The following is a 15,795-nucleotide window of genomic DNA, read 5'->3' as shown; positions in this document are numbered from 1 at the left end:
GATTATTCTAGTGTTTTTTAGGGCTACTGGAGATCCACTGCAGATGGATGGAAATGTTGGAAAACGGGGTGATTTTTTATTTTTTGGTTGGGCGGGGGAATGATATTTCCACCCCATTTTCCAGCATTTCCATCACCTTTTGTTTGTATTTTACTAAACAAGAAATGGTGTTATTTTTAGGAAAATAGTAACAAAAGGGTTAGAAACATCATTTTTTATTTCTTTCGCATTTTCTTGGTGGATCTCATTTGTCTTCTTTTCTATTTGAGGTAAGAGTGTAAGACGAAGTTAGTGTTTTGTATATCCAGTAGGTTTGCCCTTTTGGGAATTTGGTATGGGTGTGTGGTTGTTGTCAACACATGCCATTAGTAATAGGTGGTTGGTTGGTGGGAGAAAAATACCGAATATGGATAGTTATTTCAACAATCCACAAGAAAGGGCACACAGACGCCATTAGTAATAGGTGGTTGGTGGTGGGAGAAAAATATCGAATATGGATAGTTATTAACTATTCGCAAAAGGGTACTCTTCCTCTTATCATCAAAACATGCACGAATCTTGAAAAGGTGTAGGAAAAAAAAATCATATGGCCCCTTTTGACACAGTACGCCTCAATTATTCTCTTTTGTTGGGTTCAAGTTATTTAAAAGTTGGGGTCAAATGACTAACCCGGGTCGACTAGTAAGTAACGTTGCCGTCCTTGTATTGAATACCAAGAAGGGATGACTACTTTAATCAACAATGGTTCCATCAGGAATTAAAGCGGGTCAAGTAAAAAAATGTTGCCGGTATTGGATCTAGGGTTCTCGTTAGTGGGTCTATATGTAGGAACTGATGGACTACCATATTCAACCCGGCACTAGTGGAAAAGACGCTATTGGTATATTAAATAAGGTTGTTGTTCTACTATTGTTTCACTCGTGAGCAAAGTGAAAAATGTATTTTTTAAAATTATTTTAAGGGACGGATCGACTACCTTAATCAACGAAGGGTTGATCAGGAGTTATAACGGGGTAAAACAATAGTAGAACGACAACGTTATTTAACATACCAGCAGTGTCTTTTCCACTATATTTTTCAATCCACCAGCGTTTCCTTACATGAAATTCCCAGGATTCATCCAAGGTTTTAAATTTCTATCATGTGGGGGAAAACTAGAAGTGGCCCCACTAGTTCAATGATTCAAAGCATTTATTGCCGAGGCCTTGCAACGAATGGGCACGAATTCCAACCCTTCAATTTGTAGAACCTTTCTTGAATTTGAGTATGCAATTTAAGTCTGGGTCCACTTCAAACAAAAAAAGCTTGTAATGTCTACAACTTCAAGAGGTTTAGAGACCTTCAGTGCTTTCTTGGTAATACTAAATCACTCTCATCAATTTCCCCACCTACTGAGAAAAATACGGATAGTTTCTTCAACTATTCATAAAAAAGGCATGTTTACTCTTATCATAAAAACACACGCACGAATGAGATACCTCTCGATGCAAGGACTAGTCTGGAACCAAGATGTACCTATAACAAAGAAGAGTCGCCATCCAAGGAAGTAGGCCTTGGATCCCATGAAATACTCTGTTGCAACGGATAACCAGAGATACAAAAGTCCGTGCCTGATGACGAATGGGGAAGGTGTTAAGCACCCCCAATTCGCCCAAGTACGAGCACCTGGTCTCTTATGCCATTTTTAATTAATTTTGAAAAGTTTTGGGCTAAAATCATGTGAAATGGGAACGAGCACCCCCGAAGAAACGTCTATCTAAGCATGCATGACCCGAGGATGGGTAAAAGAAGATAAACATCCAAATCCTAACTCACCGCATCTACTCCTAACCCATCACATCTAGGAAAGCAATAACATCCGCATGCACAATTATAGCTAAGCAAGTAATAGCAGATATGATAAGCAGAAAAGCAGTAAATGTCTACAGCTAAGCATGTGAAACTAAACGCACAAGGAATAAGCAAGATGAAAGTAAACACACAAGGAACCAAATACAAACACACGATAAACTAAAAGATGCAAGGAAAGAAAGGAATCAGAAAATAGACGGTATGCGCAAACCCAAAATGCCAGGGAAAAGAAAATGGGACACACGATAGACTCATGGAGCGATTCTAAAGGAATCGAGCTCAGTGATCCTGATCCGCTAAAGATCGGACAAGTCTCGCGATCGTCATAGCCTATCATTAGGCTCAGCGAGGACAATCCCTGTGAAGGGGCCACGCTATGTCGTCGCCCATCCCAAAACCCGATAATACGTCAGAAAACCGATAAAACCGGCAAACCACGATCAAAATCGAAAATAAAATGAAAAGAAGGCTCCGAGTGACCTGGCAATCACCATCCTTGCCCGTTTTGGTTTTTGTATTTTTGAGAAAAGCTTGAAAGATATTTTTAGATACTGAAATGATTTTTTTTTAAAGGGTTTGAATGATTTTATTGAAAAGTTTGACTGAACTTGGGATGACGATCCCAAGCTGCCTACGTACCCTGTAGAAAGGGATCAAGCCAACGTAGTTCGAAACAGCTTTTCGAAAAACGCTTTGAGTGCTTTTTTTATATGTTTTTTGGATTTTTGTTATTTGATTTTTATGTATTTTTATCCCTTTTGATCGAAAGGGGGTTTTGGCTCAGGAGGTTGCCGTCCGTCGTCGCCTCAACCCGAGAGAAGTATTCCCAAAATCAATGGGATCCCGAAATGCAAAGAGTAGTTCCAAGAAGAAGCCCTAGAAAGGAGAAGCGAAACCCAAGCATACGCTTAAAACCTAGACGAGAGAAGGAGAAAAGAACTAGGGGCTCCGGGCTCGAAATCACGAAAGAAACGGGACTAGGCAATCCAAAGTTAAATTTGCACTGTTAGAATCAAAGACATGGGGAGCCACAACAAAAACAACACCAAGGCTGATAATCAAACCCCTACTCCCTTGCCATTTCAATGCACTCATGCCATTTGAAGACATATAGAGAAAGTCTAAAGCCTATGACCAAGGAAAAGCTTGGGACGAACATGCCATTTCCCAAGATTTGCTTGCCCCATCACTACTCATCAGTGTTTGACAAATGAACTACAGAAATGGAAGTGACCAACCGACCCTTTATTTCTCATACACCACAAAAATTCCTTAAGCATTTTTACAAAACCCATCCTAAATACTCAGTTAACTAAGAGCAGATTTGAGAAGGTCCAACCAAAAATTTTAGAGGATTCAAGCATTAAATGACTCGTCAACTTCTACTATAGATCTGAGGTCATGATATTTGAAAGGGTAGGAAATTACCTATACCAGGTGAGTACTCTTGGATGTCCATTGTCATCGCTGCTGTTGGGCAAAGCATTGTTGGTGAAATCCAAAGTTAATCACTCGTCTTCTCTGAATTTCTTCTCCTTCTTAGACTATGAAACCCATTTGGAACCCTCGAATCCAATTGCCAAGGAGGAAGGAGATGAATGAAATGGCGCGTATTGAAGTTTGCCCGTATTGGACAGGCTATGATGGGTAGAAATTAGATGAAAATGGATTGGTTCTTTTTAGAATAAGATTATGGAAATGATATGGGTTTGATTGTTGGGCTGCTGGGAATAATATAGGCTGTTGGGAATGGGTTTCTAGGGTCTGTGAAATGGTGGGGATCTTGGAGGGGAGATGGGGTGAAATTGACGTGGGTTTGAGATAGGTTTATTTGAGAGTGGGGTCTGATGGTAGTGAAATTGGGGTGTAGGGAAGACAAAAATGGGTTTATGGCCGAGCAAAAGGGGATGAGGGGAAGGGTGGCTTTGCTATAAAGGTGATGGTGGCTATAGGAAAAAGATGGAGATGGTGGACGGGGGTAGGGAGCTCGGATGGTGGTGGTTCGGCCGGATGGAGAGATGATAGATGGGCTAGAAAAAGGGGAAATGGAATAGGGTTTAAGGAGGTGGGGTTAGTGGCTGCTAAGAGACGAAAATGGGGGTGGGGTGGTCGAATGGTGGTGGTTCGGCCGGCCTCCTCCTCCTCCTCCTCTCTCTCTCTCTCTCTCTCTCTCTCTCTCTCTGCTACTCTCCTCTGTTGTTGTCTTTTTTCAATGGCGGTGCCAGTGGGATGGGGAAGATGGTGGAGGAGGGTTTGTAAATTAAAAAAAGAAAAATGGGTTATGGAGGGTGGTCGTCGGTGGAGGTGGTGGTGCCGGATTTGCAGAGGTGGGTTTTGGGTTTTGGTTGATGGTTTTAATGGTGGTGGATTCCAAAGGGGTTGAGATGGGTTTGGGTCGGAGAGAAGGTGGGGTCGAGCGGCGATGGTGGTGGTGGGGGTGATTGTCGGTGGCGGTGACAGAGGGGGTTTGAGATGGGTTTGTGCCGAAGTGGGTATGGTGGAGGTGGTGGTGGCGATGCCGGATTTGAGGATGGTGGTGGTAGTTGGTGGCTGGTTTGGGTGAAGAAGATGGTCGTAGGTGGTAGTGGCTGGAGATCGATGGGGGTTGAGATGGGTTTGGGTTTGCTCGGATTCCGGCAAGCTTGCCGGAATCAATGGGGATGGTGGCGGAAATGGAGAAATGGTGGTGGAAAAAAAAATGGCGGAAGAGGTGGAAAAGGGGTTCGGTTTTTTTGGAGGTGGTGGTTGACGGTGGAGGTAGCAGGAGGGCGGAGAAGAAGGCAGTTTGTGGGTGGAGCTCAGGCTCCCTCTGCAATTTCTCCCTCTTCTGCTTCTCTCTCTTTTTTAGAAAAACCTCCTCCTCTGCTGTTGTTCTCCTCTTAGAAAATGGGGCTCTCCTTCTCTACCTAGGACTCATTTTTTTTTTTATAGCTAGGGTTGAAACCCTCTTTTAATCTCAGCCATCCATTCCCCTTTTTGATGAATTGGATCATCCCCACCCTTGATTCCTTATCCCTCTTGCCCTAATTCTATCCTAGAAACCCTAAAACCTAGAGTGCCTAGCTGATCCAAGCCCTACACCTCATCTCTTTAATCTAATGGCCTATGTTTGTGGCTTGTAGAGGAAGCAATGGAGATTTCCAATAATGCCCTCCTGCAGATGGGAAATGATATATTATGCCCCCTTTTCCCTCATGGGCAGCCCCCCATCTAGTGTATTTTACTTCTTCCTTTTGCACTTGAGTGGGCTGCCCCAAGTAATAAAATATATATATATATATATATATATATATATATATATATATCTTTCTCCTTTTAATACAAGGGCTTGGTATTGCCACACCTTCCTTGTTCAAATCAACCCCCTTCCATTTGCAAATGAAACAACCTCACCCTCGCTTTGATAATCACACAAACTCAGCTTGTCCCTTGACAAATTTTAATTCGAAAATGTACCCATTTAATCACGGTCTAAACACTAAGAGACAAGGTAAGCCAGTAAAATATCAAGGAGAGGTCGAGTTAGCATCATCTACACTTGAGAAATTCGTATAGAGAGGTGCCAATACCAAAACTCAGGGGTGTTTTGTAACTCTTTCAAATTTTTGCGAAAATGAGCTGGATGATCAGGGCAATTTGAACGGACGATGCCAATGGGGTTCAGAGATCACCCAGGCCTTCGAACGATTTCCAAAATATATGGAAATGGGCATTTTTAGGGTTTTCGGGTTTGATTTTTCGAAAATTTTGAGATTCGGTTCCGGGATCTCGACTCAACTTCGGGATTGGGATTTTATTCGATTTCGAGAATTTATTCGATTTTGGGGAAAATGGTCCGGTCAAAATGGGGTGTCTACAGATGCCCCTCTTTGGCAGAGGGCGCTTGTCGCACGAATGCCAAAGCTGAAGAGACAACACATTTTGATCGGCCCAAAATTTCAAATGAAAAGATACAAAAGGGATAGGATTTTTTTATTGAATGGCAATTTGGACTTCGAACAATCAGGCGGAACCCACACGCACTGGAAATGAGGTTGGGATAATCAGGCGGAACCTTCACGCCTTGAAAATAGAATTTTTAGTTAGGCGGGACCTTCGCGCGCTAACGGGAGATTCGGTTAGGTGGAACCTTCACACGCTAACCACAGGGAAGCTTTGTTATGTGGAACCCTCAAGCAATAACAAACAATGAAAATTTGTTATGTGGAACCCTCACACAGTAACAAAAAGGGGGGATTTTAATTAGGCGGAACCCTCACGCACTAATCAAAGGGGAAAGCGTTGTTATGCGGACCTTCACGCAGTAACAAGCGACGGAAATTTGTTATGTGGAACCCTCACACAGTAACAAAAGGTTGAATTTTAATTAGGCGGAACCCTCACGCACTAATCAAAGGGGAAAGCGTTGTTATGCGGACCCTCACGCAGTAACAAGCGACGGAAATTTGTTATGTGGAACCCTCACACAGTAACAAAAGGTGGAATTTTAATTAGGCGGAACCCTCACGCACTAATCAAAGGGGAAAGCGTTGTTATGTGGACCCTCACGCAGTAACAAGCGACGGAAATTTGTTATGTGGAACCCTCACACAGTAACAAAAGGTGGAATTTTAATTAGGCGGAACCCTCACGCACTAATCAAAGGGGAAATCGTTGTTATGCGGACCCTCACGCAGTAACAAGCGACGGAAATTTGTTATGTGGAACCCTCACACAGTAACAAAAGGGAAAGCGTTGTTATGCGGAACCCTCACGCAGTAACAAGCAATGGAAATTAGATCGAGGAGTAAAACTCTTATGAAAAGATTGATACTCTCCTGCTTTTGATTGATTGATTGATTTGAATTGATTGATTTGGATTGATTTCTTTGGAGATTACTTTGTCTCTCCAAAGAAGCGGGAACTTTTTTTTTTTTTATGCTTGTTGGATTGATTGATTGATTTGGATCGATTGATTGATTCAGATTGACCCCTTTGGGAATTGTTTTGTCTTTTGCCGAGAAAATAGGAGTGCGATTTCCTTGCTGAGGACCAGACTCTCATGATTTGCTGGGATTTTGGATATTGACCCTTTTTTAAAGAATTGGATTTTGCTGGGGATTGAATGCTTTGAGCAGTTGACAGCAGACTCTCTGGGAGGTAAGATGCTAGACTCCCCTTGGGGACTAGCTTTGCTGTGAGCTGGCTATAAAGTAGGCTTAGCTGGGGAATTTGGTTTATTCTGATTGTCCTTGTGGATTTGACAGCTTTTATGACTTGGCGTGATTTGCTAAGTCATAAAAGATGCCCCTAGTTATTTCATACTTCCATGACTAGAGTCTTAATAAAGCAAATACAAATACAGGGAAACAAATATTTCATTTCATGAATATTGGATTTACAAAGCTCTCTGTGTAGAGGAAATATGAGAACCATAAGATCAATTCTGCCTGAAAGGTCTTTTTCAAATCTGCCAGCTGACAAAATTTCAATAGGCCTGATAGCCTGCCACTCTTCTGAACCTTGCTCTAATTTAATTTGTCTTCCGGAGACGAGACTTCTTGCTTTGGTGCCTGTCACCCCAGCTCTGGGAAAGGTACAGACCATACAAGACCGTGGAGATTTTGACTTGACGCGCGACAAACTTCGACAAGTGACAAGTAAAAGACATTGACAAACACAGGACTTGGATTTCAAGAAAGACTCAACTTGCTTCTTGACCTGACAAATATTTTAAATTGGTGAAGGTTAACCACTCTTAGAGTGACTTGAATACCATGTTTAAAAGTGATTCATTCCCTGTTCGGTATTACCGTCATGGTCATTAAACCCCTCTGATTGCTTAGTCTTAAATGCCCCTAGTTTAGAGGAAGATCAAAGCAAGTGACGCTGGCACTACTCAGACTTTGATGATGCCATTACTGGGTTACAAGTCTTGTCTGCCTCAGTTGTTCAGCTTCTTTAGAAATCACTGCCACTGACCAGATTGCCTTGTCAGGTTTTCAATCTAGCGGACCGCTTACCTTAATTTTTGCCTGAATTGCTCTTGCAAGTTTTCAATCCAGCAGGCTCACACCTTGATTTTTGCCTAAGCCGCCCTTTCGGGTTTTCAACTTAGCAGGTGAATGACCCTAACTTTTGCTTAGATCGCCCTTGCGGGTTTTCAATCTAACGGGTCTTCAGACTCCATTTTTTTTCCTTTTTTTTCTTTAGCCACAAACCTTTGCCTATTGCACAAAAAGGACTTTTTAGGTAGGTAGGGTTTGAAAGAACAAAGTTTTGGAAAGTTTCCAAGGTTTCGACCGAATCCGGATTAGCCAGACTGCCTACGTACCCCCAAAGGATGGGGATCAGGTCGCACGTAGTTCAAGGCACAAATGCCCCTAGATTATGGGTTTTGAAAAGAGAATGGTTTGATTTTGTGTAAGCTCAAAAGGGTTTTGCAAAGGATTCTTTTGATATGTTAAGTAAGGATTTTTAGTTTGAAGCTCTAGTCGGCCAAGGAAGGCCTTCTGGTGCCTTAAGCATAGTATTTCTTGAGTTGGTCAAGGTTTGTTGGCTCTGTTAGTTTTTCTCCATTTTCATCGAGGAGTCTGACGGCTTTTCCAGGCAGGACTTCGTCAACAATGTATGGACCTGACCATTTTGGCTTGAATTTACCCCTGGGATCATATACCGGTGCCCGGAAGGATTTCTGAACAAGATCTCCTTTCTTGAGGTCTCGAACTCGAACTTTCTTGTTGAAGGCTCTCTCGACACGGCGCTGATACCCTTGAACATGGTACAATGCTTTCAACCTCTTTTCGTCAATCATTTGTAACTCTTGATATCTAGCTTGAGCCCAAACAGATTCTGGCAACCCAGCTTCCATCATCACTCTCAGGGAGGGAATTCGCAGTTCAACAGGCAAGACAGCTTCCATTCCTTACACCAGAGAATACGGAGTTGCACCTGTAGAGGATCTGATTGACGTTCTATAGGCCCACAAAGCATACGGAAGCTTGTTCGACCAATCTTTGTAAGTCTCAGTCATCTTGCTGATGATCACTTTGATGTTTTTGTTAGCAGCTTCAACAGCTCCGTTTGTTTGGGGTCTATATGGCGAAGACTTATGATGCTTGATCTTAAACTCCTCACACAGGCGCGCCACCTCCTTTTTGAAATGGGACCCATTGTCTGAAATTAGTTCATGCGGTACTCCATATTTGCAAATGATATTCGCTCTGACAAACTTCGCAACAGAAGCCGAGGTCAACGATGCATACGAAGTAGCTTCTATCCACTTTGTGAAGTAATCGATGGCAACCAAGATATACTCATGCCCACTAGAAGACTTCGGACTTATCTTCCCGATGATATCTATTCCCCATACTGAGAATGGCCACGATGAAGTAAGAGAATGTAACTGAGAAAGCGGCACATGGATGAGATTGGCGTAGACCTGACATTTGTGAAATTTCTTCACATAGGCGTAGCAATCTGCTTCCATTGTCGACCAGTAATAACCAAGTCTGAGAATCTTCCTTGACAGCATCTTTCCGTTCATGTGAGGTCCACAGACTCCTTCGTGTGTCTGCTCTATGAGTTCTGCGGCTTGATCCTCATCTATACACAAAAGTTGGATTCCATCGAACGACCTTCTGTACAATTCTTCACCGCAGATGACAAAGCTAGAGGCCAATTTCTGGAGAGACCTTCGCTCTTTTCCTGAAGCTTCCGACGGATGTCCTTTGCCTGAGATGAAGTTTTTGATATCCGTGTACCAAGGCTTGCCATCTGAACACCTCGCTGCTATTTCAATAGCGTTAACATGTGACGGGGCCCATTGAAGTCTTACTTCTAATGGTTGAACCTCCATTGCTGTAGAAATATCGAGCATTGAAGCCAGAGTAGCTAATGCATCCGCAAAATGATTCTTTGTTCTGGACAAATGAGTGAATGTGATATTTTCGAATTTTCTGACCAGAGACTCTAGGTACGTATTATACGGGATCAACTTATCGTCTCTTGTTTTCCAGTTTCCGTTGGTTTGACAGATAATCAGAATTGAGTCCCCGAATACATCTAGGTCCTGAATGTGCAAGGCCATGGCTGCTTCCAAACCTGCAATACATGCCTCGTATTCTGCCATATTGTTTGTGCACTTGAACTGAAGTTTGATGGATATAGGGATATACACTTTTCTTGGTGACACCAACACCGCCCCTACACCTTGGCCTCGATTGTTGACTGCTCCATCGAAGTACATCAACCACTTTGTGTCTGGAACTTCATCTTCCACAGTCATTATCTCCTCATCTGGAAACTCTGCTTTCAAAAATTCATTATTTTCTGTTGGTGAATCGGCTAACTGTTCAGCTATCACGCGCCCCTTAATTGACTTCTGCGTGACATAAGTGATATCGAACTCAGACAATAACAACAACCACCTGGCAGTTCTCCCGGTGAGGGCTGGCTTCTCGAACAAATATTTCAATGGGTCCATCCGGGAGAGTAGAAGAACCCTATTCGATAACAAATAATGCCTCAGCTTTTGAGTAGCCCAAACTAGCGCTAGACAAGTCTTCTCAAGAATGGTATATTTCTGCTCGTACTCCAACATTTTCTTGCTGATGTAGTAAATGGCTCTTTCTCGCTTTGACTCCGGGTCTTGCTGCGCTAACATACACCCCATCGCTGTGTCAGTAACAGACAAGTACAACAACATCGGTTGTCCTGGTATGATTGGTGACAACACTGGTGGTAAAGCCAAACACTGCTTGATTTTCTCGAAAGCTTCTTGACACTCTTCGTTCCATTTCTTTGAAGCATTCTTCTTTAAGAGCTTGAAAATTGGTTCACAAGTTGTTGTCAACTGTGCAATGAACCTTCTCAAGTACTGGACCTTTCCTAAGAACCCACGGATCTGCTTCTCAGTCTTTGGTGGAGCCATTTCTTGAATAGCCTTGATTTTCTGCGGATCTACTTCAATCCCTCTCTGGCTGACCAAGAATCCCAGCAGCTTTCCTGATGTAACCCCAAATACACACTTATTCGGGTTGAGACGGAGCTTGAACTTTTGGATTCGCTGGAAGAACTTTCTCAATGCCCCTTCATGCTCTTCCCTGGTCTTCGCTTTAACGATCATGTCATCAACATATACTTCGACCTCTTTGTGTATCATGTCATGCAGTAAAGTGGTAGCAGCTCTCTGATATGTTGCTCCAGCATTTTTGAGTCCAAATGGCATAACTCTGTAACAATATGTCCCCCATTGAGTGATGAAAGCCATCTTGATCATGTCCTCAGGAGCCATCTTGATCTGGTTGTATCCTGAGAATCCATCCATAAATGAAAGGAGAGCATGGCCCGCTGTGTTGTCCACCAAGATGTCAATGTGTGGCAAAGGGAAATCATCTTTCGGACTTGCTTTGTTCAGATCTCTGAAATCCACACACATTCTGACTTTTCCATCCTTCTTGGGCACCGGTACTATGTTGGCTAGCCATTCAGGGTATTCAACAACTTCTATGAAGCCAACATCCAATTGTTTCTGAACTTCATCTCTGACTAGCAAGTCCCACTCTGGTTTCATTTTTCGAAGTTTTTGCTTTTTCGGTCTGGCACCCGGGATTAGGGGAAGTTTATGTTGAACAAGGTCTTCACTTAATCCCGGCATGTCATCATAGGACCAAGCGAAAACTTCTTTGAATTCCTTTAACAGGGCAAATAATTCCGCACGCTCTTCGGGAGTTAATGTTTTACCAATTCGAATTTCCCGAATTAGGGTTTCATCACCAATATTGATGGTCTCGATTTCCTCTTCGAATGGTTTTGCTCGACGCTGCTCCTCCTGCCTAATCATGTGTTTGATTTCAGGGGGAGTTTCGTCGGCATCCTCATTAGAGGGGGAGTCTTGATTATTATTATTATCAATTTGATCAGATAAAGAAGCATAAATTGAAGTAGAGACAGGCGAATAAAAAGAAGAGTCTTTTATTTCATTCAAAGAAATCGAAGTTACATCTGTTGACGCGCCTTCAATGGGCTCAGTATTGAAATCTTTAGAAACCTTTACAGACTCATCATCAGACTGGACTATCGTATGAACAGACTTGATAGACTCGGTAGACTCAACGGAAGATGCAACAGACTCTGTATCGGACCGAACAGCGGCATCGGAAGACTCCTCATCGATCTCATCGACGGGCTCAATCACAACTGTACCTGCATCAAAAGAAACATCAGATATAGCAAACTCTATTCTTGACTCTGAAATGGACATATAGCTAGAGACAACAGACTCTTTGATAGAAACAGGACTGTACTGGATGACGACTCGGGGTATGACCTGGGAACTCCAGTTCGTGAGAGGTCCCTCGGCTGGGGTGATAAGGCTTTCAGGATCAAGGATCAGCGCATCTCCTCCGATCATGGCTACAATCGGTAACTCAACCTGAAACAGGGAATTTAGAAGACACGGCTCAAGAATATCAGCCCAATCAACCTCTGGTTCGATCTCATGAATCTGCAAACTCGGGTACTCATCTGGCAGCTCCATATCGAAAAATATCTCAAACCCCGGCAGCTCTTGTCCTGTTAACTCATCAACCCACGGCTCTGCAAACCCACAGAATGCGAAGTCATCTCCCTCTCTGCGGTACTTACCATTTCTGATCAAACTAAACGGTTTCATCGGCAGCTCTAGACCCTGGCGACGGAGCTCGGACCATTTCCGCATGTAATTCCTCATTTCTCTAATCTCATCACGAGAAGGTTCATATCCGAGTCCGAACAACCCTTCATTCTTTCTCATTACAGGCCATTCGACTATCCCCTGATGATTGCGACCCAGACCTGCACCGGGAAGGTACACCTGTTTACGCATCATCTTTACAACCCGGGGATTAGTGCTGGTGAGGAACAAAATCTCTTCATTCTTTGCTTTCTCAAATGATATGGCTGTGACTTCTACAGAGAACCCAGTCAGACTAACGTCACCTTTCTTTTCTGAGGTACCCTCCTGCAAAATTTGGCCTACCTCTAAATCAGGATCACCCTTGACTGTTATCACCTTGTTGTTTCTGATGAACTTCAGTTTCTGGTGTAGTGAAGAAGGGATAACTCCAACCTTATGGAGCCAAGGTCGGCCAAGCAAGAGAAGGAAAGACGCTTTGATATCGAGCACTTGGAACTCTACTTCAAAGATTTCTCCTCCTATCAGAATTTCGGTTGCTAGCGTTCCAATAACATCGCGTCTGGTACCGTCATACGCCAAAATTCCTTGCTCAGAAGGGATAAAGTCATTCGGCCCAAATCCCAGGACAGTAGCAGTGGCTAACGGACATACGTTCAGTGCGGACCCGTTGTCAACTAATACATCTGGGACCTTCTTCCCATTACAGACAACAGTGATCTTCAGCGGACGCGTACGATTGTGACCCTCAGATGTCAGATCTTCATCAGTGAAAGAAAGAGTCTTGGACACCCTAGCCATTGCTACTAAACCAACTAGCTCATCAGATGTAATATCCACAGATACCTGTGCAGCATTCAACTCTCTTAGTACAACTTGACGGTGCTTCGGGGAAGCCATAAGCAAACCCCAAATTGAAATATTAGCCTGGGTCTTTTTGAGTTGCCGTAAAAGACTCTCATCCTCTTCTTCGCAACTCGGCTTGTTCTGCTTCTGCGCTTCTGCAGCCCTTACAACTTCAGCTGGGTTCTCAGCTCTCAACTCAACAGGTTTGAAGATTCGCCCACCACGAGTAACATGGCAAACTTTGTCACATTGATCGTTCAAGAAATCAAAGTCATCGTCATCAAAGCTCAGAACGTAGGAACCACATCTTGAACTTCCTCTTCATCACATTGAAGGATGTAGGGACCAGTAGAAGACTCAGCATAATCATCTTCATCTCCACCAAGCACATAAGGCTTCTCTTCCTCTACTTCTTCAACTTCCTCGCCATATGCCAAGACAGTCGGTGAATCGGAAGCGATAGCACAAATCAAGGAAGCAGGGTCAGGAATAGGCTCTTCAGTAAAAATCGCCCCAACCGTAGGTGGAAGGCGCGGAGCATGAGCTGGTAATGGATTCCGGGTAGTGTTTGGCATAAATACAGCGATTTTTTTCGCTTCTATCATATCCTGAATTTTATGCCTCAAGGCCATGCAGTTATCTGTTAGGTGCCCTGTTCCTTGATGATATGCACAATGCTGATCTTCACGCCAATATCTGGGGAGAATAGGCGGTGGAGGTCTCGGTTCTAAGAGAGTGATCTTTTTGTCTCTTAGTAACTTCTTGAGAGCGACGGATAAAGGGTAAGGTAGCAGATCAAAATGCCTTGGCGCTTTCCTCATTGGCTGCTCTGTTTCTGCTACAACTCTTCTCATAGGGCGCGCAGCAACCACATTGCTAACTTCAGGCTTTGAAACTACCATTGGCTTCTTTCCATTCCTCGGATCAAAAGATGACTTCGCCAGAGAACCCTTCAGCAACGCATCTTCAGTTATGGTTCCTGTCTTGATCAAGTGATTGAAGTCAGAATAATACTGCGTCGCCATGAAGTGGTAATACTGCGGAGACAAATTCTTGACCACAATTTTGATCCGATCTTCTTCAGAAGGGCGGTTAGTCATCTGAGCCGCTTTTCTCCTCCATCTTCTTACGAAAGACGTAAATGTTTCCTGGGGTCCTTGCTTGATCGCTTTCAGATCCCTCTTCGTAACTTCAATTCCTTCTTCCATCGAAAATTGCTCCACAAACTTGTTAGCAATTTCGTCTAAGGTTCCGAGCTCTTCGGGTTTCAGATGAAGGAACCACTTCTTGGCTACTCCTGCTAGAGACATCGGAAATACCTTGGCGATCTGCTCTGGAGACAGCCCATACCCTTCTAGATTTGAAATGAACGACCTCAGATGACTCGACGGGCACCCCGTCCCATCATATTTATCAAAATCTGGCATTCTGAATTTTGGAGGAAGAGTGACGCCAGGGAAAAGGGAAAAGTCAGACATATTGATCTTCCTTGGGCCCTTAGCTTGCATGCTTTCAACTTGCTGGGTCAATTTTTCAACTTTATCGACCAATTCTTTCTCTTTGCTTGGCTTGACTGATTGCGGGAGACAGTTCTCCTCTACATATTGCTCGTCATAGAAATCATCTTCAGGGGAAATGACAGACCGAACAAAGCCTGGAATCACATTGGGAGGATTTTGGACAACAGGTTGTTTCGAGGTAGCGGCTTTCTCGCTCTTCAACTGAGTAACATCTTCCTTTAAAGTAGATACCTCTCTGGTAAGGTTCCTCATCATGTCTCTCATTTCAGCCAACATCTCATTTGACTCAGCCATTTGGTTAAGACTAGGGAGGACAAGCGGAAATAAAGCTGGTGAGATAGGTGAAGAAGATCTATGACTTAGTCTCGACTTAGAAGATTGTCGGGACCAAGTAGGCTGCGAAATGGTAACTTTTTTCGAAGCAATGGCTATTGCTTAACTCGGACTCCTGAAATGGAAGTAAGGACACTAATTTAAATCAAGATAATCAGAAAGAATGTTATGCACAAATTGAAACAAAGAATAATATAAACACATCTCTCCTCTGGGTAAGAACCAGTCGTACAACAATTGTAAGAAGGGTCATGACAGCCCATCAAACCTAAACGGATAACCATCACACTTAGGGTGTTTGAGATAAAAATCTGACAGCATAACGGCCTTACAAAAAGGGTCATGGCATGATAAACTCCTGGTTTATCACCGACACTAAAGCATAAAGCCATACTCAGAAGGTTTTAAATAAAATCTGCTAGCATAACGGCCCCATAGAAGGATCATGGTAAGGTAAGCTCTTGGTTCCTCAATAACCCTAAAGAATACCGGTCACACTCAATATATTCTGGGTAAAATCCGGCAGCATAACGACTGTACAAAGAGATGTGGTAAGATAGGTACATGGTTTATCAATAACCCTAAAGGATA

At 43.3% G+C, this 15,795-nt stretch overlaps 1 protein-coding gene across 1 annotated transcript; it reads right to left on the bottom strand.

Annotated features, from left to right (window-relative positions):
- Positions 1-1,341: 1,341 nt before the first annotated feature.
- On the bottom strand, positions 1,342-15,165 carry LOC143856681 (uncharacterized). Its single transcript, XM_077366947.1, has 7 exons — positions 13,680-15,165; positions 12,998-13,590; positions 11,834-12,910; positions 10,042-10,213; positions 8,869-9,933; positions 8,507-8,754; positions 1,342-1,419 (listed from the first exon to the last, which is right to left on the bottom strand). The coding sequence occupies exons 1-7, from the start codon at positions 15,163-15,165 to the stop codon at positions 1,342-1,344; spliced, it is 4,719 nt and encodes a 1,572-aa protein (XP_077223062.1).
- Between the last annotated feature and the right edge of the window lie 630 nt (positions 15,166-15,795).

This window comes from Tasmannia lanceolata, unplaced genomic scaffold (genome assembly GCF_043159265.1).
Source record: "Tasmannia lanceolata isolate RefF3 unplaced genomic scaffold, GAP_Taslan_0.1 ptg000023l, whole genome shotgun sequence".
Taxonomy (NCBI): Eukaryota; Viridiplantae; Streptophyta; class Magnoliopsida; order Canellales; family Winteraceae; genus Tasmannia; species Tasmannia lanceolata.
This window is presented reverse-complemented; position numbering and strand designations above follow the sequence as displayed.

Bases quoted from the DNA above. Each gene is read 5' to 3' on its own strand.
- LOC143856681 (XM_077366947.1), bottom strand. From the start codon at position 15,165: ATGGCTGAGTCAAATGAGATGTTGGCTGAAATGAGAGACATGATGAGG. The intron at 9,934-10,041 runs GTGTAGGGGCGG...CATGTATTGCAG, and splicing joins AGTCAACAATCGAGGCCAAG to GTTTGGAAGCAGCCATGGCC. The intron at 8,755-8,868 runs GCAAGATGACTG...CTCTGGTGTAAG, and splicing joins AAACATCAAAGTGATCATCA to GAATGGAAGCTGTCTTGCCT.